We start from the raw sequence: 25,726 nt of genomic DNA, 5'->3' as shown, positions 1-25,726 counted from the left end.
AGCACAGCATAACTGATCGTCTTACAATACAATTCTTAAACAGCCTTTTCTCTCCTTCTTACTGTTCCTTGATCACTTTGGAGAGTGCACAAGCGTGTGTGTGTGTGTGTGTGTGTGTGTGTGTGTGTGTGTGTGTGTGTGTGTGTGTGTGGTAAGAGTATGTGGGCTGACACATCTTCTGCCAGAGATGGTGCTTGTGTGTTGTACACATCAGGGCTGCAGTGTGCAGATATGCAACCTGCTCCTCGACTGTGTTCCCTTAAACTGCACAGGAAAACAAAAGGCCTAAATCTGCCCAGATATATCTGCATGCATAAAGATACAGCAAACGATTCTGCCTCCACTTCACTTCCTCTCTCTTTCTCGAAATGCCTCTCTTTTCCAAGTCGTTCCCTTAGTTATAGTGTTGTAAGTCCTTGAACCGTAGCCTAAAAATAAACATCTGGTGGTGGGCTTCCTTATGCAAATATTCAAAGAAAGAGAGAAGGAAAAGACTAACACTGTGGTTTTGGATGCAAATATAGAATCGGTTCAGACCCACAGAGTGCTGCAGCTCTTTTTCCCCCAATTGATGAAATAAAGAGAAAATAAATAAAGAAACGCTGTATGAGGAGATTTCCTCTTAAGGCTGGCCTGTATGCCTGCAATATGCATCCATGATTGGTTGAATGGATGTAAGAAAAAATTCTAAATTAATTCGATCTGGGTATTATGTCTTCAGTGGAAGGGGGGGAGTTTCTTAATTGTCTCCAGTGTTCCGCCTTAGCTTTGCTTTTGCATTCAACCATAATGTGGCCCATTCAGTATCCACGCACAGAAAAAGGGCTTTGCGGCATTTCTAAATCAGAAACGTTGGCATCAGAGCGCGATCCTGGGGGCAAAAAGGGAGAGTGGGGGAAGGCTGTCAGTGTGGCACCCGGCGTGGAAGAGGCTGAGACCTGCCTCAGGACTTGGTGAGCCACCGGGTGCTCCTTCAGCATTACAATAGGATCAGGGGCAAGTCTACCTCTGAACCCCATTTCACATAGAAGAAAGGAAAGAAATTGTGAGGGATGAGCAAAAAAAAAAAAAAAAGACGTGAAAGCAGACGCATGGCAGCGAGAGGGTGGCACTAAATCCCACCCACTTTAAATCTCCATTAGATTCTGTTAATTAATTCATCATTATTCAAATGTACTTTTGGTTGGAAAAAAATGCATATTGAAGAAGGAGGCTCCCTGTAAGCGTGGTGATATACTAACAACACAAAAGCTGATGGGTTAATTAATCACCGGATTGATTAAAGGAGTAATTAGGTGCCTCATTCACAATTCACAGCACTATGAAGTGAAAGGGGATCATGTGGTAGGTTGGAGAAACTATTTTGATTTAAAGCAAGCTGAGACTGGTGCGCATTATGTTGCGGTAATGGAAAATTGGAGGGTTGAGAGTTTGAGCTTGAGTATATGCTTCCTGTTTGCAAAGAGCGAGTGCAGGAGAGCAGGAGAGGGGTGGAGTGAGGCCGAGACTCTCAGTCTTCACTCAGACGCAGCTTTTAACAGACCTGGATGGTCTGTGAAAAGGGATGATGGAGGTGAAGTGGAGGGTGCTCGTGTAAAGGAAAGGCCCGTGCTATCTAACCCCGTCAGAAATACACTTCAACACAAGGTGGAGAGCTAAAGTGGGTCTCTGACGCTAAAGTGCCAGAGGGTTGATGGGTGACGACATGGGGGCCCCAACAGGTCATCAGGCCTTTTCAAGACCTTTAAGGTGAATGTGGTAAATAAGCTCTTTAATAACAGGATTGCATCTAACAGTTAACATTTTATATAAGGTACAAATATTCACCATTAATTAGTTGCTTTTTAGCATGCATATTAGTAGCATACTGGCTCTTTATTAGTCATTATAAAGCGTTTAGTACTGCACGACCATATTCTATAACTAGTACAGCATTAAGTAAGACTTTGCCCTCAATAGCCTCCTAATTACTGCTTATTGATAGCAAATAAGATTACACTGTTAATAACCTAAACTTAAAAAACCCAATAAGGCATTAAAAAGAGTTTTATAATGATGAATAAAGAGCCAACATGCTACATGCTAATAAGCAACTAATTAATAATGAGTGGGTGCACCTTTGTAAGACCGTTATGTTGATTGTTGGTGATTCTGTCATTTATTTTTGCAATTAACTGCATCATTGTTTAGTCTATAACATGTATACAAATAGGCGTAAATGGTACATGCTACATGCTAATTTTCCAGGCCCCGAATGTCTTCAGATTATTGCTGGTTTTGTCCAGCAAAGTTACTCAATTTAAAATAATGGAACCCCCCCCCCCATTCATAATTAGCTGTTTTCAGCAAATATGTGGTATTTTTTCTGAATTGAAGACCTAATTAGTCATCAAGATGAATGAATGTCTTCATTTTCTGTCAACTCAATTGTCTCAATTTCAGCATTACTAAATACTGAGATCACATCATTTAAACACAGCCAATCCTTTATTTACCACACTGACTTGATAAAAAATGTATTTATTATAGAATAAGATTCCCTTAATTGTTTCTAATATTGATATTTTATAACAGTTTTTCATACTTTTTCTGGTGTCCCCTTTAATTGATTTCCCAGTTCAAATCCATTAAGAGATCTCAGGAAACAAATGCTCCCTGTAGGACGCCATAACAACCGACCCCCCGGCCCTGAACTTGAATCCGACCCTCCCTCGGTGTGCGGGTTGTAACTGTACGTGACCCTGCCGCTCACTGATTCATCCTCCAGAGGTCTCTGACATGACTCACAGATCAAAAGGATTAGCCTCCCTCCAACCTGCGCCCCCACCCACACGGATCGCGCCACACTCATAATACTCCCATCCGCCCGCTCCGTCACTCTGATAACATCTCACCAACCCCTGGGTCTTAATAGAGATGGATCTAGTTGCCTCTCACCTGACCTCTTCTGATCTCAAACAGGAATTAAACTGATACAGAGAATCCAGATCCCTCCTAATAGCAATCGAACCTCGCCAATCAATTCCAAACACCATTTTTAAGGGTCTGCTGAGGTTTGGTCCATTTCTGCTCTGCTGGGGATGCGTGCAGATGTGCGTGTGTGTGCGTGTCTGCGCTGTGAGTGTATATATGCATCCCGCTTTGTGCGTTGGTGTATGTTTCACTTTATTCACCATCTGCAGGGCTGAGGCCCCGGGTGGCTGACAGCACAGAGATGGAGGGGCTGCTGTGGAGCGAGCGGATGTAGTCCATGTATGGGTTGATGTAGGGGTGTGGAGGGTGAAAGGGCGACTCCGCCCCGACGGAGGGGTTCCGCTGGGGCGAGATCCGGATGAGGGAGATGTCGGAGAAAGCCGGACTGCCCGCTAGCGCAGGAGGCCTGCAGAGACACACAGAGAAGAAAATATAGAAGAAGAGCATGAATATTTTAAACAGGCTACAAACCCCAAATAATAAAGCAATTGCACATATTCTTCTAAATTTCTTTTCCAGTTAAAGGGATTTTGGGGGGAGTTTTGGGGCCTAAGGATAGAGGATTCATATACAGGTTGTAAAACCCCTTGAGGCAAATGTGTGATCTGTGCTATTGGTCTGTGTAACTAAAACTCATTTTTGATGAAAGTTGACCCCAGTGTGAACATTCCTGCTGTAGAGTCTCATAATAAACACAGTTTCTTTCAAGCAGCAGAATTCAGTTAAATCACAGCATAAATCTCCGTCTGCAGTCCACTTAATAACATCTTTTGATTTGATTAAGCTCTAATGTCATCAACACGGTGCACAGAAAACATCAAAGATCCAGTTGAGTCCGCAGCTTCAGCAGGGACGTCATGCTCATTTCATTAGGCCCGACAGGCTCCGAGCGGCCAGATTCTGCTACCGTGGGTGGACTGGCTTCCAGGCCAGACAAACGGACTGTGACATTATCTCTCTCTCTGTCTCTCTTTCCATCTGCAAGGCAGCGAGGAGAGCGCTGCATTCCAACTGCTCCCTACGCAGACATTTCCTCAGATCAAAGGCAGCTTTCACCACTGCGTCTTAATCAGAGGGAAACGTTAGACCGAGCTCACCGCTGGCCAGCACCAGACAAGCAACGCTACACCGCTTTGCTCCGATGGCTTCGAACTTGGCTTCGAGCTGAAACCATGTACAGAATTGCACATGACGGATACAGTGTTGTACAAAATCCATCAGCGAGTCTCACGCAAGATGCGCAATCTTTTTACGAGCACCATCGGGCGATTCGTTTTTATCAGAAACCTTTGCTGTGAATCGTCTCTGTGGTGTAGGATGGGAAATAAAGTTGAGAACAATCAGGGAAACTTCTTAGGGGCCAAGTTTGAGATGAACTAATTCGTCTCCCTTCATATAATTGGCTAGGAGGGCTTGGAAACTTCATAATGATGGCCTTCACCACAAAGGCCTTCCCCTGAGGATGTGGAGAAATCCACATATCAGCCAGACATTAACAGGCTAAGAGATTAGACTGAATTAGCCCCTCCACTTCTCTGTGGCTCCCCAGTGGACCAGTCTACTGTGACAAAAGACCCCAGGAGAAGGAGAGGATGAGCGCAGGAGGGAGGGGGAGAGAAAGTGGGGGTTTAAAAGGGAGGTGAGGAGGAGATATGGAAAATGGTGGGAAAAGAGGGGAGGAAGGGGAAGAAAGAGCGAGACCTGGCCCGGAGTTTGTCTCACAGTGACCTTGAGCAAAGCCAGGGGAGCGGAACAGCCCAATTACGACCTCCGCCCCTTCCCCTGATCCCCTACCGGCCCCTCCACTTCACAACCCCCCTAATGAAAGAGCTCAGGCCAGGGCAAATAATGAGCACTGAGGAGCAGAAACAACACGCACACTCGAGGACAGACACGGAGACACACGGACATACGTGTGCACAGGCGTTCACACATACAAACTTTGTCTTCTGTAATGAGCCCAGAGGGGCCGCGGGACGATTTTAAAGGCTTTCACCGTCTTCAAGTGTGTGACAACATGTCTCAGGGATGCTGAAGCAGGTGTATGTGGAAAAGACAACAGCACTCTCAGGAGGGGAAGTCCTGAGAGGAATCTCAGCAGAAGCCTCATTGTTGAAGTGTGCAAAGGTGACAGATTAAGAGATCCGACGTTGCAACACAATGGCTGTGGAATTTTTTTCCTTTTTTGGGAGGGCCTCCATTTGATTGGTGTGTTTCTGCACGTCTCCCATCACAAAAAAAAAGGTTTTACTTCCTCCACACCTTGCAAGCCAGGCTGATAAAAACATCAAAACAGGTGTGTGAAAGAGTGTGTTTATGATAAGCAAGCCATGTGCACACACGCCACCACGCCACCACGACATGCCTCATTTACACAGATCACAACACAGCTGCAGAGTGATGCGCACTTTGATGTCACATGGCCGACCGGGCATCTCACGTACACACACACACACACACACACACACGCAGCTGAGGGACGAGACACAAAAAAACCCGGTCACTGATGACAGAAGGAAAAATGCACAGACACAGAAAGAACATCCTGCACCTGACATTTTTAAAACACAAGTGGAATACATTTAAATCCTCAAATTTGCAGATGTACAAGGGTCCACCTAAAGGCACAAATATTTTTGGGTCCCTGAAATGTCTGCATATGATCTTTAAAGCACTTCTGATGCAGAAATAAGAGCCCAGAAGGAAAGGGTAGAGACATTTCATGACTTTCTTTTCCCTCGTCTGGCCCTCCACAAGCCTGTTTGAGGAGAGCCAGACACCCGCTCTGGCTGCCATGACACTGATTAACCCTGTCATGCGTTGGCTGCATCTCCCTACACTGACCCTGGCAAAATGCCTCTGCTCGCCTTGTTTTTCCAATTAACTTAGCGAGTAAGAGCAGAGCCCTACTGGAAGGCCTGGAGAACTGAAGAGGCGGCGGTCGGAGAACTAAATAAAAGGGAGCGCACATGTTGACTGGTGGGAAGATGGTGGCACGGGGAGTTATTATTCAGCCTGTTGAAAGGCGGAAAGGGGTAGAAAAGTTTGAAGAGGGGAGAGGGAAGGGAGAGAGGTGTGAGGGAGGGCTGCAGGGAGGGAGGGGAGAGGCAGTTGGAGCATGAACGGTAGTTGGGAGGAGGAGAAGGAGGGAGCGTGTGAAGATACGGAGTATGAACTGGGAGGTGGACGGGGAAGAGTTAGGAGAAAGGGGGAGCTGGAGAGGGAGGACAGAAAAAAAGAGGTCTCCAGGGGTGCGGAGCCAGGTGTGAGGGGATTTGAGGAGGACAGGAGGGAGATGGATGGTTCGGAGGAGTGCGGCACGTCTCCCTACAAGCCAGACCAAAAGAGCGTCCGATCCTCTGCGTTCGGCTGCTCTCTGCAGGGTCGTGATCGTCTTAGCATCTGCCAGCGTGCATTAATCAACATGACGAAAGGAAGTGATCTGACAACGTGCAGAGTGTGTGCAGGAATGTTCAGCCCCGCGTGTGTGTGCGCGCGCTGATGTGCGAGTCGGTGTGTGCCAGAGGAGTAGCGTCTTAGTTACACCTGATTTAAGATTTACATCAAAGCTGTACCGCGGGGTTTGCAGGCTTCTCTGTCTTACCAGAGAAAAAACTTTTTCCTTCACTCCTCAGCTTCCCTTCGTGGGTTTATAATTCCTATTAACCCTCAAAGAAGACATCCAGCAAACAGGGCACAAGGAAAGACTGAGCTCCTGACATATGGAAGCCATTTCCTCTCACGTGGCCTTGCTTAAACCAGCCAGCGCCTCTTTAAGAGATCGCATGTTTACACTGGGCGGTCTGTGGATTTTAAACTGTCGTCTTATTTCACCGGATGAATACACACTTGCCAAGTGTAAATATGCCCCCATAAGATTTTGAGGTTTCGTGGAGGGGTGTGTGTTCATGTAAACAAGCCTTGAATCTTTGTTTGGAACAAGGTTATATCAACACTAATAATTTTTTCGGTGCAAGCTGCAGTAGGAACACACAGTTGCGGTGGAGGTTGATGACTTCACTGAGGACAGAAGGTATCATTGTGGTGGAGCAGCTAGACCTGGTGGTATTGACACAGCGGTCGGCTAAAACGGGAACCGTGCTTTGCAAAATACTTTTAGCTCGAGCATGAAATGGTTGCACATGAAATAAAATGAAAATTTCTTGATGTGTGCTTCACAGAAGGGTACAGGAAATTGCTCCGTCCAAATCCAATAATCCAGCAACTGCGAAGGTTCAGAGACCATCATTTTTTTTCATCCAGAGCAGCTGAAGTGGTCCAAGGAGGGGATTTGAGAAAGAAAAAACACAGAAGCTGAGAGTCACGAGACCAGACGAGGTTAGAGTTAACACAATCTTTGCAGCAGTTAACACTAATCCTGATATATCTTTGATATGCGTACATAAAACGTCTATATAATAATACAGAGATGTCATAAGCACAATTCCATATTGACTTCACTGGAGGAGCAAACTTAGTGTCACTTCATTGTTGCCATTGATGCTATTAACCACTGTTTTGGTAAACTACATATACATGTGCAGTGGCTCAGAAATGTAGTTGGACCTGCGTGACCAATCCATGTTAAACTGAGCAGCCATTCAGACTGAAAACATGGTTTGAGGAACAGATGCTCAGATGCTGCACGCCTGTTTCATCTTTGACTGTGAGGGAAACTGTAGCAGCGAAGTACTCGAGTTTACTCCAACAGGACTGTGCATTTGTATGCATCTGATTGGCCAAAGCGGTGCCTTTATGGGTGATTTGATTGGCCAAAATAACACCTTGGTGGGTGCAGAGTATAACAGCTTTTCATGTTGCATTGGTATCCCTCCGCCATGAACAGTGGTGCTTTGAAAGCTCCTTTGGTTTGACTGTTTCTCAATGTATGTATGGGAACTTCCATTCTACACATTTATTGGTGCTAACAGCATTTACAAACGCATAAAAAAGGAGCTTTGTACTGAAGCAGGTAAATTAGGTCCTTGCTTGACAAACCTGCGCTGTTGCAGTTAGGTCGTACTATATTTCAAGGTGATGATTTTGAACTGGAAGGATGTGCAACGCTTTGAAAAATGGTGTCCTCAAATATGTGAAATCTACAGGAAGAAGAGGCAGCAGGGAAATACAAGAGGTTAAACCCATGTAGAGCCGTCTGCCTCGACATGTTACACCTGTGGCCACAAGGGGCTGAGGGAGGTGGGAACTGGGGTTTTGGAGGGAAGTGGGATCAGTCCGGCCCTCCCCTGACCGAGGCTGACAGCATCACACACGCATTCCCCCTCCAACCTCACCTCAGCCTCACCACCTCATAGAAACCTGTGCCCACCCCCACCCCAACCCCCTGACCCACCCAGTCACAGCACAAGGCTGCCACCGCTCTGAAAGCCTAAACCAGAGGGGAGGAAGAGAGGGGCTCCTGACAGCGGAAACAGAAGCACTTTAAAGCTCCAAACCCTTTCACTGAGATCAAAGGGCCACAGGAACAGAGCCAGCTGAGACCCAAGGAGAGAGCAAAGGGAGCTGAGACAAGGGGAAAGAGAGAAGACAGACAGTGTGAGACAGACACAAACAGAGGAAGGTAGACATCCTCTGGGTTCCTAATGATTCGATGGGAAAGTCCTCATTAAGTTCTGCCACCAAAGCGCATTCCAATGACTTCATTTTCCAACTTAGTAATGACAATTACAGCGGCAGTTAAAAAGTGAATTTTACTTTCAGATCCAGCTTCAGTCAAACCAGGCGCCTCTGACTGCTTTGGCAAAAAATTAGCATGTTCCCACAGAAGGTGATTTCCATCCAAAGCCAACAAAATCTACGCCTGAAATGGAGCTTTTCGAAAATGCTTCAAACTGGATGTTGTGAAGCAGATGGCGAATAAAGATTTTCACGAATGCTGACTTTTGATTGTCACATCATGAATCTTTGGGTAACGTGACGCTCTTTCACCTTTTTGTTGTTCATTTTGTGCTTCTCTTTGGTCTGTCACACTGTACAGAAGCTACCATTGACATATTTTTCAGCTTCCATCGGAAAACAGGCGAGTGATTTGGTCAAGATGCTCACAAGTTAGCTTACTCGCTTGTTTCACAGCTTTCAAGTGTAATCATGGTCTTCGTCAGCAGGTGGAGGACCTGCCATCTGTGCTAAAATACACGTCAAATACATTCTTCCTAACGATGGTTTCTGTCATTTTAGGTAGTTCTTGTCACACTCTTATCACACAAAGGCTGCAGTTATTATTATTATTATTATAATTTTGGGAGGGCTGTCACCCTTTTAGAGCAAAGCAACACCAGTAAGCAGCAGGGTTCAGAGTCTTGATCAAGGTCGCCTTAGCCGATGAGACGTTGCACAGATGTAATCTGTCATTCTGTGGCCGCAGCCTTCATGTCTGAAATGAACTTTGTGAACTCAAGTGATGAATTTCAGTGATAAACGAAGACTTCTCCTTTAGCCTTTCCACGAGTATTAACAGTTATAGTCTCTTGTAACTGGAAGTTTCTCCTCTCTGCTTTTTTCCGTCTTCTGGCCGGGCAGAGCGGACCGGCCTGGCATGGCATGGCGAGGTTGCCAGGCCTTCAGGGTAACTATGCACCCCCAGAGCTGCGAGGGCTCTGTGTGACCCCCTGACATCAAAGGCCTGGGTGGGTTCAGGGGGTGTGGATGGCTTTCTATTCATGGTCACATCAAGCAGGATTCCCTCTCTGTGGGATACCTCTGGAGGCGTGCCAGACATTCCCATACAGTGCACAGTCAGTTCACACACACACACACACACACACACACACACACACACACACACACACACACACACAGTCCAGCTGAATACCCAGCCCTCTCCTTCAGTTTCTCCGTCTCCTCCCACTGTGTGTTCCAGTCACACTCACATTGTCTACATGCAGCAGAAGGAGCACACGTGCACACTCGTCCTCCCAGAAAGACACAGCACATCCCTGTAGGCACGTATCACTTCCACGCCGCTGAACTGATAACGTATGCTTATCAACAGGAGCCAGCGAGTGTGACGAGCTCAAGTCATAACAAACGGGTCCAGGTGTCAGAGCAACCGGTCATAACTGCTGGCTGCGTGAACTCCTGCGTGAGTCACGAATCCGCTGAAGGTGTGTCACACACCAAAAATGCTTCCTGTTTCCACTCAAAGCTCCTCGGCGCTCCTTCGACAACGTCAGAGGATTGCGCTTTATCAGCATTAATGGAATCTTTTCATCGCCACATTAGGACCAAACGCAAGCGTGGTTTTTGAAAAGTTTACGTCGGGCTTCGCCACGCAGCAGGTTTTTCTTTCACACGGCTTCGAAAACCATTTTTCCACGCTGCAATTAAATGTAATTTCTGCCATCGAGATAAGAATGTCTACCAAAACAAATCAACAGAGAATATAGCAAGAAAATGAAAACATGAAAGTGAAATTACACAAAATGAGCCTGCCTTTTTCTTCCTGTAATTTCAAGGGAGGCTGGAATCAGGGAGGAAACATGAGACCAAAAAAAAAAAAAAAAGTTTTCTTGTTCCCTTTCTGCTCCTTTCCCATGCTTGCTTTTGCTTTTGCCCTTTTACAAACAGAACAATCGTTTTGCATGGAGCACTCCTCCTTCATCTCAGCTCGCTGCAAATTACTTGATGGCTGCTTTTCTTTTTTTTTCCAAAGCAAGCACAGGTGGAATTAGCGCTGCTCTCGGTGAGTGTTTTGACTTCCTCTGGCATGCCCCGGGCTACAGAGAAGACAGGAGGGGACTCCTGGGTGTTGAAGTGTTAAACTTCTCAAAACAGGGAGGAAGCACATCTATCTTTCCCTTTCCTCTCAAGTAATGTCTCGATGGCCCTGATGCCTTTTACACAAAAACTCAGCTGACGCCTGCAGCTAAAAACAGGGTTCAGGTTCCACACCCCACCGCCTCCGCTACCCCGACAACTCAGGTAATGAGCGTGTGTGTACAGCCCATCTCAGGTGAGGAGAATGAGTGTGGCCCAGGGCTGCGAGGAGCGGCGTGGATCCCCCTCAATTCACCACGTCACGCTGGGCAGCTGAAATGAGCAGCCGCACGGATGGGCCTGAGCAAATCACAAACAATACACAGCGCTACAAGACAGCAGAGACACACCGCTGGAGATGGTTAATCCTTCAGACAGAGATCTGAGGTAGAACAACACAAAAAGGGGGTCGGGAGGAAGAGGAGGGGAGGGAGGGAGGCAGCGCTGAGATGCAGAGGGGGGAGAACAGGAGCATCAGGTACAAGACGCAAGAAATATGTTTCCTTCCCTGCGCTGAAAATCTCCTTTTCACAATGAAATCCATCACGTTTTCTTAATACACACTTCTTGTAGAGGAGGGAAGGGAAGAAAATCTGGACAGAAGAAAGGCAAGTGCTGGTGGGAAAGTGAACAGACACAGCCTACTTTATTCCAGCCATTTCATCCATCTTGTTGGACTAATAAAATGTCAAGTGGAGTTCCTTGATATTTAATCATGACGGGGCTGAGTGCGTGGTGGTGCCAAGCTCGGGCTTGCTGAAGCTTTGGGAGGCTTAAACACAAACCTGTGTAAAATTTGGATATACCCAAAGGAGGATGTTTCACAAACCCGCTACATAAGTGACACAAAACTGATATGAATGGGAGGGAATGCCTAATAAGCCTGCTTTGGGAAACATTTTGCTTTTTCTGACTTTGGCTCCTGGAACAAGTTTCACAGCTTTCTTTAATCCCTTAAAATAAACTTTAATGTAGTGAAATCAGTCACATGGAGATGTCCAAAAAATGCAGTAAAACGGCTTGCTGCATCCTTACGAGTGCGGTCACCCTGCAGCTTCGTGCATGACTGCGCATATCTGTGCAGCTCCCGCCGGACGCTCGAGAGGGGGGAAGAAACTAAAGAAGTTCACGAGCTGACCCCCTCCCCAATAAATAAATAAATCAAGTGAAGTATCAGGGGAGACAGAAATAGCAGAGGGTTTCTTTTTGGCTCATTCCAAACTCTGAACGACATTATTATACATGAAACTATTCCCCATCACGCTATCAGATGTAATGGACACCACATCTGATAAGGGCGAAAACGAAGGGCTGAGAGAAAAGAATCGCTTTATGCGATATGAATTAATTTTCAAGAGTGTAAAAGGAGCGAAATATTCTGCGATTTGGAAGATAAACAAACAGGAAAAGGGAGGAGGAGCAGGAGCTGAAAGGGAGGCAATGAAGCCACTTCCTCTTCCATTAACACTTTTAAACATGTGGGAATATTTCACATCATTGCATTCGGGTTTCGTAAATCGTGTATTGAGGGCTTGAGGAAAGATGGATGCGAAGGAGAGAGAGGGAGGAAAGGAAGGGAGGGACGGAGGGAGGATGGAAAATGAGGAGAGTTGGAGAGGATTTATGACCCTGTTCCCTTGGTCTCGTTACTTGCTGTAACTGGCCCCCAGAGTGGGATCGCGGGGTCTGGAGCCCACAGCCCAGAGATCAGAGTAATGGAAATTCCACATTTCTACACTGCTACAGCATGACGTCTGCAGGGCACAAGCTGCATAAAAAAAACTGACTCAATTTGTGAAGAGCCCAGAACTAAAATTGATTATTGTGCATTAGGTAAGAAGCAAAATATTTCCTGTGTGAAATCAGCATTTCATCCGATCGCAGAGGTCAAAAGAGGCTCGTTTCTGACTATTCGTGAAGAGAAGCAGACGTCAGATCAGCGGCCGCCTCCGGTCGCGGAGACGATGTGAGGCGACGTGCTGCCAGCGCTGGGTAATATCTTGACAGTCGCTGCTGTTCTCTAATAGTTCCCTGCCAATGAGAGGAGGGTCTTTTACAAAGCCAATTATGAAGCGGCACGGCTCATAAAAGTGACAGTCTGCCACACCCATCGAGTAAGTTACCACCAAAGCCACTGAAGACTGAAGGCTTTACTTCTGTGCTCTTTATGAGTGTCGTACATCACACAAATTAAATGTTGCTTAAGGTTTGTTTAGCATTGCTGCCCGTTATATTCGGAATTAGAGCTGAAAGGATTAATTAATTGGCATAAAATTAATCAGCAACTATTCTTTTAATCTATTCATTTTCATAATTTTTTCTAAATATAAAACATTGTCTGATTCCAGTTTCTCCAGTGTGGCTTTGTAAACTGGCTTTTTTTGAGAGTTTTTGGACTAATTATCAGATTTTAAAGAAGCAATATGAATGTGTTAATATGGGAAACTGCGACAGGGATTTTTCACAACACACGACTGATATTTTATAGACAGCACAATTACCTAAGAAAGTAATTAGCATGTTAAGTGATAAAAATAATCCGTTTGTTGCAGCCGTATTTATAATTCATATTTATAATAATATTAAAATGTCAGAGATAAGTATGCATGTAAGCATCACTTTAAAAATCACGATGTGTATTTAAATGTCATTTTGCTTTTTCCATATTAAAGAGAGAAAAAAGTAGAACTTTAAAGAAAAAAATGGCAGCGAAATAAATAAAATGATGCTCAAACACAGACGAGAAAGTATTTCAAACGTGTGTGTGTGTGTGTGTGTGTGTAAGTATGGATGCAGCAGCACACACACACACACACACACATGCACACACGCACACACATTAGCGCAGAGCTGTTGGCACCTGCCTGTTATCTCTTCCCCTCAGACCTGGTTTTCCATTGTGCTCCATGGGAGAGCTACAAATTGAGATCTCAAACATGAAGAGGGGGGCAAATGACTCGCGTGGAGAAAATCAAATCCACTAATGTGTTACATGTGCAAATTCACAGGCCTCGTATTAGCGATTAATGTATTCCTCTTTTTATCGAAAATGTACCTTTTTCAAAGGTATTTATAATGGAGCCGAAAATTAAATTCAACCAAGGACCGAGATAGCAGGAATTACAATGAACAGGAAATATTTATTGAAGGAATAATCAGATTTGATTTGCATGAATAAAAGCGTTATGTAAGGAATCGTTCGATTAGAAACACTCGCACTTCTTCTCTTTCCTTGAGACGACGATTTGCCGTCAAGACACAGGTCAAAAACCATTAAGCTGGGAAAAATAAATGGAAAATGCACGTGATATTTAATAACTAGGGGCAACTCAGCAGCAGGAGCCGCCTCAGCGCAGGTAATCCTAGCCTGGTAAGTAGAGTTTTGGAGCATGTCTTAACAGATCTCCACGGGTAATGACTCAACCCTAAAACCTTTACAGGCCTTGTCAAATATCTGCTGTTCTGCTCTTTTTTTGCCCTCCCTCCCCCCACCCCAACCTGCAGGATCCATCATTCTCAAAATACACAGGTGCCTTCAAAATATCATGGTCCTGTGCACAGGCTGGACTGAAAAAACTACACTGCCCATTTAGGCTTCTGAAACTGGTGTATTACAAAAAAAATAGATATACTGTAGCTCCAATCTGCCCACATTTCTGCTTAGGCATTTATCTCCTTTCTCTCTAAATCCTGAAATTGCCTCAGAAAAAAAAGGGGGGAAGGATACTTTCCCTTCTTCACACATTTTCACAGAGTGGTGCACAACTTTCTTTCTTCCCCTTTTTTTTTCTCCAGTGAAAATTGAAGAGGCTTTATGTCAAATACGGCTAAAGCCAGCCTCTCCATATCAAACAACGCAGCGCGAAAATTACTGTGGCGATGATAAGGCTGCCAGATAGAGTGGGAGAGGAGAGGCGAGGGGGGGAGGAAAACTGAAAGGAAGTGACTCTACTCAATTATACTGCAAAATTGGTATGACTGAATATTTTTCATTCAGGTGACTGATAGTATCAGTGAAGCTGCAATGCAGATAAATAAAGGAGCCTTCTGTCAAGAATAAACACCATTAATCATGAAGCCAGCTACTGCGTGACCGCCTGTCCCCCCGACTTACTCCATAGAGAAAGTATTAAAGAGGGGGGAGGAGGGGGGGGAGGGACAGGGGAAGGAGGATGGAGGGAAACCAGTGACTGCACCGGAGAGGGGTGACCTATGAAGTCACACAGAATGGGTTTTAGACAGTTGGAGAGGAGGATGAAAAAGTGGCCTTCGTCTCCCTGCCCTGCTCCTCGGTGACAGCAGCCATATCTGGACAGGAATGATCAGATGAGATTATGAAATAGTCATCAATTCTTAATGTAATTTATGGCCCCACTTCACACTCTGCTTTGGTCTAGACGATATTCAAATGTGGAATATTAATAGCAAATCATCGAGCGGGCTGCGATTTTTATTCCTTTTTTTTTTACAGCAGAGATTATGATTGTTGCAAACAGCCATGCTACAAAAAAAGCGACAAATCCCAGCTACTGTGTCGTGTGTTGTGGACAAAATTGGTGAAAAAATGTACTGAAGTTTGGCCTGAAACTGAAATATCAACTATTGAACGAGGCCTTGACACAGCAGAGTCAGAGCCACCGATGAAGCTTACAACACATTTCTCCTCTAGCCTCTGCAGAAGCTACGCTGGAGCCTTTTGTCTTCCTATTGTTTTTGCATTGCATGTGTGTGCGTCTGTACTCAAGTGTGTGTGTATTGCAATGCTCTGCCTCATCCCATCTGGAAGGAGGTGTTGAGATAAGGCCGTGGTCTTTATGCTAAGCAACACGCCGCTCCTCTATGCCCAGATTGGGCGCTCTGACAACAGTTTATGTAAATAACAAAACAGCACAGCACACATCTTAAAAAAAAAAAAAAACTCCCTCCGCCACAGGCAGAGGACAGCGAGGTGGAAGCGTGTGAGTACAGAAAAAGCGTGAAATTGGTGAGAATCTCAGGATTCAGAGGTTAAAAAGGTGGATGGCTGCAGTCTTTCGCTAAAAATCAGGCTTCTGAAGCAACAGCTCACGCAGACCTGAAGTCAATGAAGTGCTCATCGCTTCAGAGCTGAGGCTGCGCTGCGGTGACGGAGGCGTGCCGCAGCTCTCCCCCGGTGCCTCCAGAAAGCCTTCCAGTCAGGCCGGGCCGGCAGCTGAACAAACACACTCCTGAATGAAATAACCACACAGGCCGGGACGACGGAAACACCCTCGCAGCCCCCACCTGCGCTCCACCTCCACGCTGACAGAGGCTCCATGACTTTATTCATGAGTCACACTGAGAAGTTTTCTTTTCTTTGAAATCAAACTTTGAGCTTCAGGTTGCATTTTTTTAAGAAATCTGTTAAAACATCTTTAATGCCGTAATGGAAAAAAGGCATTTCCATAATTCCATAACAGAAAAATATACAGTATATGGGATGTAGAAAGTGTGAAATGGATTTTATATGTACGTTTTATTTTACTTTTCTTTGTATTGCTGCTTGAATGTCTCAATGAGATTGACTGTCTGAATAAAGGTTAATAAAACGAATAAAAATGTTGCTCTCTTTGCTCACTCTTTGACAAAAATATGTTTGACATTGTGCATGTAGTACAAATATTTCATCACAAACCCACAATCAAACTGTTAAATAACCCAAAAAGTCAAACCTCAGGGCATTCTTCTTGCTTTCCAACTTTATAAACTCCTAAACGGACTCCATCATTTTGATTAATTCTTTCCTAAATCCACATAACAGTGCAAAAGGTTGTGAGCCAATTGCTTATCCCATAAGAATGTTTTGTTGTTTTAGCGGCCCCATTCACAGCACGAGGGCCCGAGACTCCAGAGTAAACTCCGATGCTGATAATTGACTTGTGACGAATACCTCTGTTTGTTCTGAGCGGTCTCCGGGTGACCGGGAGCCGGCGCTGAGCCGCATGAGAGGCCTGTTTTGTTTTGCTGTGTACCGCGGTCGGGTAATAAAGCTGGAATGAAAGGAGCGGTCTCTTCTCTTGGCCCCGGCCTCCCCCCTAACTCCCATTAAGCCAGTCCCACACAATGGTGGAGGCAGAGGGGACCAGAGCTCCTGTGGAGAGCCTGCTCTTCACCGATCAATGTGTTTATTTAAGCAGGAAGCATCTTCTCTGCAGCAGGAAGGGCTCTTTCTCCTCACGGTGAGGCTGGAGCTCAGCGGATTCCAGAGCAGAGACACGCAGAGGAAAGAACGCCAGCTTCAGGAGAGGACAGACTTTTGCTGGTCCTGGATCAGCACAGGACATTAAGGCTTTGCTTAAGTTATGGAAACTCAGAGGAGGCTGGTTGTTAGCTGGCATCGGTTTGCACTCAAACCGGGGCTGTTGAAAGTCTTTCCCTTCTTTCATGTGAATGTACGAGTTCCTCTGCAAAGTGAGCACCCACAAGAAGGGACCCCCCCCCCACACCGCGACCCTGAGGCTTTAATATTGAATGGCACATTGGTACCTTCCCCACAAGAATTCATAAACTAAACGATTAGCCTCTGTCTGTAATTGCGCTCCCTTGCCTAATAGGGGAGGTGAGGTAAAGAGGGAAAAAACAAAGGACAGTTAATTTGTGATTTCCTCTGCTCATTTGAAGGCAAATTAAGTGTCAAACAGCTAATACAGAGCATATTTCATTTTATGAGCTTTTAATTTAATTCTGCCGCCTCATATCGCTGGAGCCCGTTAGCCGCGCTGCTAACGCCCGCGCCTCGTCTGCAAACGGGGGCCATAAATAAACATGTTTCAATTAGGCCCTTCACAGTAATAGGATATGATTCTGTTCATTTGCCACGTACTGGCGGATGGTGGATGTGTCATTGTGGCGGAGAGGAAACAAGCTGCTGGGCGTTTTGCGGTGTTTTTCTCCGGCCACGGATGCCCAGTGGTGACTGGCTGGTGTGCGTGGCGGGGGGAAGCTGGCTGGATTGATGGAGCCGCCGCAGGGCCAACCCAACTGTAATTACAGGCCGTAATGAGAGGCTGCATGGGGAAGTACTGCAATAATAGTCCCTGTGTACTTAGGCATATCTTTGAGAGGGCTAATAACGATTAATTCTGCTCACCGAGGAGAACTTGTCCTAAAACAATTCAATATTTCTCCATAAGCCGCCTCCTTCCATTTCCCTGAAGCGACAGCTATACGTCGGCTGCCCCTATTTGCTCGGGCTGCCTCCGAGCAGCGTTACAGAGCAGAATGCATCACTTTTAAACCCTCGGAGAGGTTTAATTTTGGCTGTGGCTCTGCGGTCGTAAAGTTTGGCCACGGCTGAAACTTGCGCAAAACCTGCAAGTGCAATTAGCTCTAATTTGCCATCAGGTGGTTGGACCCAGCTGGAATACCGCAACTGATGAGTGCTTCTTCTCACAGAGGAATCCAGGGCTGCTTTTTTAATCAGGGAGGCAATATTGTTGGTTCCCTGTGCAAAGACTCAAAAGAAGCTGAGATCATTTCTGCATGAAACCCACGTAAGTTCACAGCGCATGACAGTGAGTTCACAGACTTGATTTGAATAAGGCCGGCCACTAAACAGCTGTCTTATAATAATGACAAATAGTTTCCCTCAGCATAGCGCGTCGTATTAAACAGCTCTATGCTTAATGGTTTGGATAAATAGGCCATAAGTAGCATGGCAGAGCACGGCTGTGTCTGCAGTGACAGCAAACCAAGCGCGCAGATAACTCCTGTCCGGACAGAGTGACTGAAGACACCGGCGTAACTTCTCCCCCTTAATTCAATTCCCCGGCTCCGTGTTGTCCCCCCACCCCCTCCTCGTTTCTGTCCTCCCCCTCCCTAACCTGCGCTCCAGATCGTACCAAAGCGCTCCTGACGGATAACAAGCCGGGCTGTTTGTTCGAGCCTGTGTTGCCGGCGCGTGTTCGCCCCATTATCTCCGCATAAGCTAAATGCTAAATTATATTTGCCATTTTGTTTGCAGTGACACGGGGCATCAATCACCTCCCTTTTTTATTTCCTCGCCTCTCTCTCCCCCCTTTTTTTCCCTCTGCTGCAGCCCCTGAGCAGGAGATGAGGGGTTGAGAGGTAGGGTGGGCCGGAGGTGGGGAGGCGGAGGGGGGGACATAAAAAATTCATTACGCTTAGTGGCACATCAGCAAGGGAGAGATATGACTCCTGAGGAGGAGAAAGGGGGAGTTGATAATGATGAAGAATATCAAACATAATGCGGCCCAAGTAGCTGCCCCATCCAATTTGTCCCCGTCGCGCTGTGATCGCTTCCTCCGTGTCTGTGGGTAGGAAACAAGCGCTGCAAGGACGATGAGGCATCTCCTTGCGGTGCACGCCGCTTGGACGGCGAGGATACGAATGGTGGAGAGAGTAAAAGAGACAGAAAGAGCGAAAAAACAGTCATTTGGACAGCAGTGTATGTAAGTGAGCGAGCTGAGGGAATGCTTTGAAGTTCTGTGCTGACCTCGCCGACACAGTCAGGAGCACTCTGGGGAAATACGAGACCACCGTCCGTATGAGTCCTCCCGCGTATAAATACCACTCTCTCTTACAAGGCATGACTCCATGTTTTCACCTTCCTTCACATTTGATAGCCGGTGCGTGCGTGTGATTGGATGAGGCGGGACGGTTAGCCCATACAGTTCATGTGTCAGGAGCCCATATGTGTCTGTCAAAGATGGCTGGATGTCAGCAGAGGAATCGCTTCCTTCTCCTGACAAGGCTTGATCACTGCTCTTATGAGAATCGCACGCTCCCAGGCTCCCCTCGCCCTGCTCTCATTTCCATGTCTCTGACACATGTTCATTTGCGTGTCTCTGACATGCGGATCATGTTGCGCACGCACGGGGCCGTGGCCTTTGATCCTGGAAGGCAAAGAGAGGCGCCCGCCCTGCACCCACGAGGAGGATGCTCCACGCCCACGGGCGGAAGGAAGTTCAGGAGCTCGATTCGTATCGAGGAGCACGGAGCTCCTTGGCGAGGCGTGCGACGCGGCTGAAACGAATGTGCGCTCAGGTATGCAGCAGTGTTGGTGTTTGCGAGTGTGTGACCAGTTTGAGAGACTTACACATGAAGAGGGGGCACAGGAGAAGGCTCGTAGATGTAACGTCCCTGGGTATGTCTGTCGTCGATTGGCACAGGAGGATGGAAGGTGGGGAAGAACTGTGGTGCAGCTGTAGAGAGAGCGAGAGAAAAACACATGACTCCTCTAAAACCTACTGTACTGTGAATTCATTCCCTCCTCAGCTAATCTAAATAGCAGCTATAATGAAAGGCAGCGGTTGATGGCTATCTTTCAACAGACCCACCCAAATTAGACCTCATTAAATTCACTGAACTAAAAGCGGCGCTGCTTCAAAATGTTCGCTGAGGAAGTCTCTGTAAATGTCTCAAGGCTGATACGACTCAAAATAAACAGCGATAAATAACTTAAGACGAGCAGCCAAATGGCGCGTTCCTCACTGTACCAAGCATAATATGGTTTTGTGCAAAGGATAACGTTGAAGTACAACCAATGAAATGTACAAAACGAGAACAAAAACATCCTTTTCCGTTTCAGTGTTTTGTCACAACTGCCAGACAGTCGGGAGGCTTCTTTCTTTCCCCCCTCCAGATAAAACATTAAACATTTGCATAGTATGAGCTTCCAAGCCTTTCTCTATTTTTACCCCTGAAGTTGAAACTGCTGCGCTGCCACCAGGCTGGATGTGAACGCACTCATCATCTAACCTTAACTGCACCCCACACCGTAGTCTTTAAAACTAAGGCTGGAATTTTTTTTTTGTTGCAACTGTGCAGCCATTGTTGGGCAAGCTGCAGCAGGCAAACCATGAGAGCGAATTTTGCTCGAACGCAGCCTGACCGAGGGTTGAGTTGTGAAACTGAAATGGGTTAAAACTTGTACAGGAAGGCAAGAAGAGGAACTGACAAACACACACACACTCAACTTTTCTGGGTTCAAGCAGCAACATATGTATGAACACATCTCGTTTCCAGAACACATGTCACTTTATTGCCTGCTCACTGAGGCCATTGCCAAGTTGTGTATCACCACCCTGAGGCGAAGCACGTGTCAACATCTGCATACCTTCACGCAGCAGGTCTCTGAGGCTGCTAGCTATGTGTTTTTTGCTTGTAAACATTTGGAAGCCAGTGCCAAGGGGGCAGATGGCCAAACGGTGCGGTGCCCGACAGCTCTACAAGTGTTCATCCACGGCAAACGCTGGGCAGCGCAGCAGGTGTTCATCCTCCGGCACCTCTCAGGTCTGCTTACCTCATCACTCACTCATTCACTGCCAGCTTAGGCCAACAAGCAACAGGGGATCAGTTTGGTGTTGTCTGTAGTCCTGCAGCTTTACAACGAAAGTCTTAAGGAGATACTGGAGGGATTTAGCATTGCACTTCCAGATAGTTGGGCTTGCGAGAGATAAATTAAAAACCGGAGCAGCAGAGGCTAAAATATCCTGACTTTTAGTCCAAAATATGGGTCTCCAATTTCACTTTCAGATACCTGGGTGATGTAACTTCAGCAATTTTCTGAGACTTTGGACAGCTGTCTCCAGTGAAAGAAAGAAAGAAAGAAAGAAGCAGAAAAGAACTTTGAAATGTTGGATTGATGGAGTGGATTTAAAGTCTAAAACACTGGCACCCCGCGACATGCATGAAGACAGCAATCCCTGCTGTCTTCACAATGGACCCACACACACGTAGCAAAGAGGCGGACACCCCTGCAGAAGTTGATGCCTTATTTTCCAGTGTCGATGCCTCAGAAAAGGAGGAATTGTTTTCAGATTCCATCCCTTGTTTGGCACAGTTTACTCTGAATGTGGACGTCTTCTCTTGTCAGGCATTTTTTGAGGTCTTGTAGCTGTCACAGTGAGTGAGGTGAAACTCATTGCTGAGGTAGAAAACGCTCTAAGGGGACTGGTCGGCTCCTCAGGTGGGGAATTAAGTGAATTGATTCACAAGAAACTCTTGAATTCAGAAGTAGAAATTGGGATTTAACTTTGCGTGTTACATTAAGTACCACTAAAAGTCTCTAATCTGTAATTACTCCTTGCTGATGATTAACAAATCCAACCTGAAATATCACTCCCTTAATGTGCCCAGCAAGTAAAAAGAAAACTTGGACAAACTTCTGGAAAACAAACAAGGGTTTTCATCCTGTTTTCACAAGAGCAGAGATAAGTGGTAAAAGCCTCCTCCATACAGCTCTGGCAAGCATCTGACCACTCCGTCTCTGTTTGTTTGATAGTTTCCTCCTGATGACTCAGTTTTGGCCTGGCTCACCTCGGCTGATTCCAGAGCTGCTGAGGGAGGCAGGGATGAGGGGATGCTGGGATGGAGGGATGGGCTAGACAAGGGCAGAGTCTGCTTTGTTTACTCTCCACAGCTCCACTCCAAGGCTGTCAGCCCTTGGCTGTCAGAGTCGGAAATGAACCTTCAGGTTTACTGGGGTCTACGTACTGTGTTCTAGCTCGATGGGAGTAAAAGCTTCATGTTCTCTAATCTTACTGATCCCTGCCCACATTGCAGGAACTTTATACTAACCTCTGTCCTGTTGGGCAATGACTGCAGAGATTACAAACAGTGAAATCATTTTAAAGACCCCACCCCTTACCCCCCATGCAACACACACCTACATTCCCACATCCGCCACTCCTCATTGAATCAGCCAGATTCCCCGTTATGTTTATGTCTCTGGAGCTCCTCACTCAGCGCAGCCCTGTGCCTGGACTGGACCCTTTAGTCTTGCTCCTCCATCACTCCTTCCTTCCCTCCCTCCCTCTCGCTGCGGCCCACGACTCTGCCGCACGGCAAACCGTTCCGCCGAGGTTTATTTAAATCCAACTCTGAAGTTTACTTTACCATGGTCCTATCTAAATAGAGCCTGCCACCTCTTTTACGCCAGCGCAGCTCTCCATTAGCAAGGCAAACAGCCCTGTGTCACTGGAGGGAATGTATACAGTCGCAAAGAACAGAGGGCAAATGAGAGAGACTCCATCCTGCAATCCATCTCCAGCGTTTCCTGTAGGGACTCCTTACTGTTTACTCTGGGACTAAATTGCCCCTGCTCTTCTGGATATTTGGGGGTATTCTCATCCTCTAATACAGAATACAGCTGGAAGGCACATAGGAAGCCAACACACGCGTCACAACTTTTACCTTCCCACTGCGGCCACACACCACAGCAGCTCCAGCATTCCTAAGGAAAGTGTAATAACGACGGTTTTGTCCCAGCTGCATATGGTCAACCACCACTGGCAAAGGGAGCAGGATTAAAGAAGTCATCTCAGCCAATTAAATCCAATCCAGGAAGTCAGGTCAAAACGCTGTTTATCATAGTGTGCAAAGTTTTCTGAGATGCGTCTTTTGAAATCTGGAACGGACACATCTTTAAGAGCTTCCGACCAATTCATCGGCTCCTCTCAAACATTTTAATGACCTCAGTGAAACTTTTCAGAGCGGCAGTATTTTCGGTTTCATTTTTTTTTTAATTCTTTTAGGAGAAGGGATGGAAGTCATTAAGACGTGATTACAAATGGGTCTCAATGAAAGGGCAATTAGTGGCAAACTTTGACCAAGCTCATTAATTCTAATTCAACACAAACACACCGTGCTCAGGACCAAAAGCCAGCTCCCCCTTCATTAAAGAGAGGATGGTAATTGCCTTGTCCTTTATTGGACACTTGAATAATTTCAAAGGAAGGGGGAGGACAAGGGGAGGATAAAGCCTAAAGCACATCATTTGCAATATCCTTATTGGTTAATCTCCTTTCATAATGGAAGTTTTACCACAAAAGGCGCTTTGGAACACATGCCATGTGATACTTTACGAGACTCTGAGCTGTCACTCACAATCCAGATTTGGGTTTTGATAACACGCAAACAATTACTTTTCTTTCTCTTTTGTTGTCAACTCAGCATTGTGAGTTTATTGTCTTGACTGCTAAACCTGAGCTCCTCCTCTCCTCTGGCGAGGGTTCACTGACTCAACTCTAACAGAGTGTCACCCGCAGCCGAGGTCCAAACACTCTTCTATAAACACTGCACTCCTCATCGACGCTCTGCTGCGAGAGCACAAAGAGCCAGTGACAGATTGTCATAAGTGACTAAGGCGGAGTGAGAAAAGGGCTGCTGGGGCCTGCTCCCGAGGTTTGTGAATTGCTAATGTGGAACATATGAAGCCTGTGCCGGGGCTGTGACTGCCAGATTTCATTATGCCACCTCTCTCCCCGCTCATGATCTCACTGCTCAGGCACGCTCGTCTTCAGCGGGGCCCGCAGTTACACCATAACTCTGCAACACTTCGCAGAGTGTGTGAAAGATGCTGCAGACTTTGTCTTTCTGCGTGTTTGCAAGCGCATGCGAGCGCAACTCGCATCGCTCCTTTCAGGGAGAGGATACAAGCACATGTACACGACTTAAACGTGCAATAATAAAAGGAAAAAAATGCAGTTCTGGGTTTATTTTGTTGGTGGTTTTTTTACCTTCTCCTGGAGGTGTCACCTTGAGATTCTTAAATTAAAACTAAACTAAACCGATTAAAGAGTTTGGACGATAAGATGTTTCCCGAACTATCGGCATCGGTGGATCTTGGCTCAGTGGCCGAGGGTTGTGCAGCATCCATCAGTCATGCTGGGGCACATCATGGCGGCTCCATACATGAAGTCAAGGTAATGTCACTGTGTGCCTCTGTTTCCTCCATTATAAGATCTGGCAACAGGAATTACAAGAGTAACTCTGAGGGAAAATAATAGCTCAGCAGAAGCCCACACCCACCCAGATTTTTTGCAATGAATTTGATGTTCAGTTCCACATTTATTTATTCGTTTAGTTATTATTTTGACTTACATGTTAAGTTCAACGGTTATCCAGTTTCTAATGACGTCAAAGATTATCAGATGGTTTCCTGCTCCAATCTATCGCTATCAGTCGACCTCTGGTGGTCTTTGCATATGTACGAGCTGTGAGCAGGTCCACCAAAAGGTGAGTTTCCCTTCTCATATTGTTTCATGCAAAGAATCTCAAAGAAGGGTTACGGCTTAAAGAAGGGTTTATCAAACACACAGCTTGGTTGAGCATTCAGCATTTGGTTTTCCTAAAACATCAACTGCAAACAACAGGTTTTGATATCAGAAGTAAATTGATATATATAAATATAGATAATTTCATATCATGATAATGAAACTCATCACGATTTATTTTCTGTAAATAGTTCATATAAAATTCGTTTTCTGGTCCGTCCATACAACAGAGCAGCCCCTCTTTTAGTTTCGAGCTCCTCGTTTTTCCTCGGCTGTTCGAAATAACCCCGTTCTGTGTCATGTTCACTCTCCTCCATGTTTATTTGTGTTGCCTTGATGCAAATTTCCTGCCTTCATCCATGCCGTGTGGACGAACGCTTCCAAATGGTGTAAAAAGTGTGATTTTGCACTAATGTGCAACATTTCAGCTTGAGGGTATCTGAGGGAATTCTTCTTTTAGTAAACACAGATATCAGCTAACAGACATGACTACAAGTATTAGAGTATGTGCCTGTATTCCATGACTTGGTTAACTCCTCTGGAAAAGCTTTCCTCCAAAAAGCCTCCATGCAATTATGTGGCTGGCAAGCGAAGGAGATGGAGAAGCCCCGCGCAGACTATCGGCGGAGGCAGTTTGGAAGCTTGCTCTCTTGTGAAGGCGAATTCTCCCTCTGATCAATGCCTTCACACCCCGTCTCTCATCATGTTTGCTTACACTCAACCTCAAGCTGTTTGGACATGTAAATAACACTTTCGGAGACTGTTTAGCTAAGCTCAATGGGAGTTGCTGTTGACTTTTGGAGCGCTTTGCTTAATTATGGGTCCCAGATTGTTTCAGGTCTAATGGCCTAATTACCGCTGTATAAATTAGCCTAATGCTCTTGCTGTGCAGAGCTTTCTATACTGTATGCGATGCTTGGGCACTAGAACAGAGAAAAGCC

General features: G+C 46.0%; 1 protein-coding gene across 1 annotated transcript in view; it reads right to left on the bottom strand.

The window, feature by feature from the left end:
• gli3 (GLI family zinc finger 3) overlaps positions 1–25,726 on the bottom strand; it is a 92,534-nt gene that overhangs the window by 21,752 nt on the left and 45,056 nt on the right. Inside the window, exons 4-5 of the mRNA XM_070986142.1 lie at positions 19,826–19,931; positions 3,174–3,379 (exon numbers count right to left, since the gene is read on the bottom strand). Coding sequence (XP_070842243.1) covers positions 3,174–3,379; positions 19,826–19,931 — 312 coding nt within the window. The remainder of the gene's footprint in view (positions 1–3,173; positions 3,380–19,825; positions 19,932–25,726) is intronic.

The sequence above is a fragment of the Chaetodon trifascialis genome, chromosome 18 (genome assembly GCF_039877785.1).
Source record: "Chaetodon trifascialis isolate fChaTrf1 chromosome 18, fChaTrf1.hap1, whole genome shotgun sequence".
Lineage (NCBI taxonomy): Eukaryota > Metazoa > Chordata > Actinopteri > Chaetodontiformes > Chaetodontidae > Chaetodon > Chaetodon trifascialis.
The sequence above is the reverse complement of the archived record's forward strand: the minus strand, read 5'-3'. Positions and strand labels throughout refer to the sequence as shown.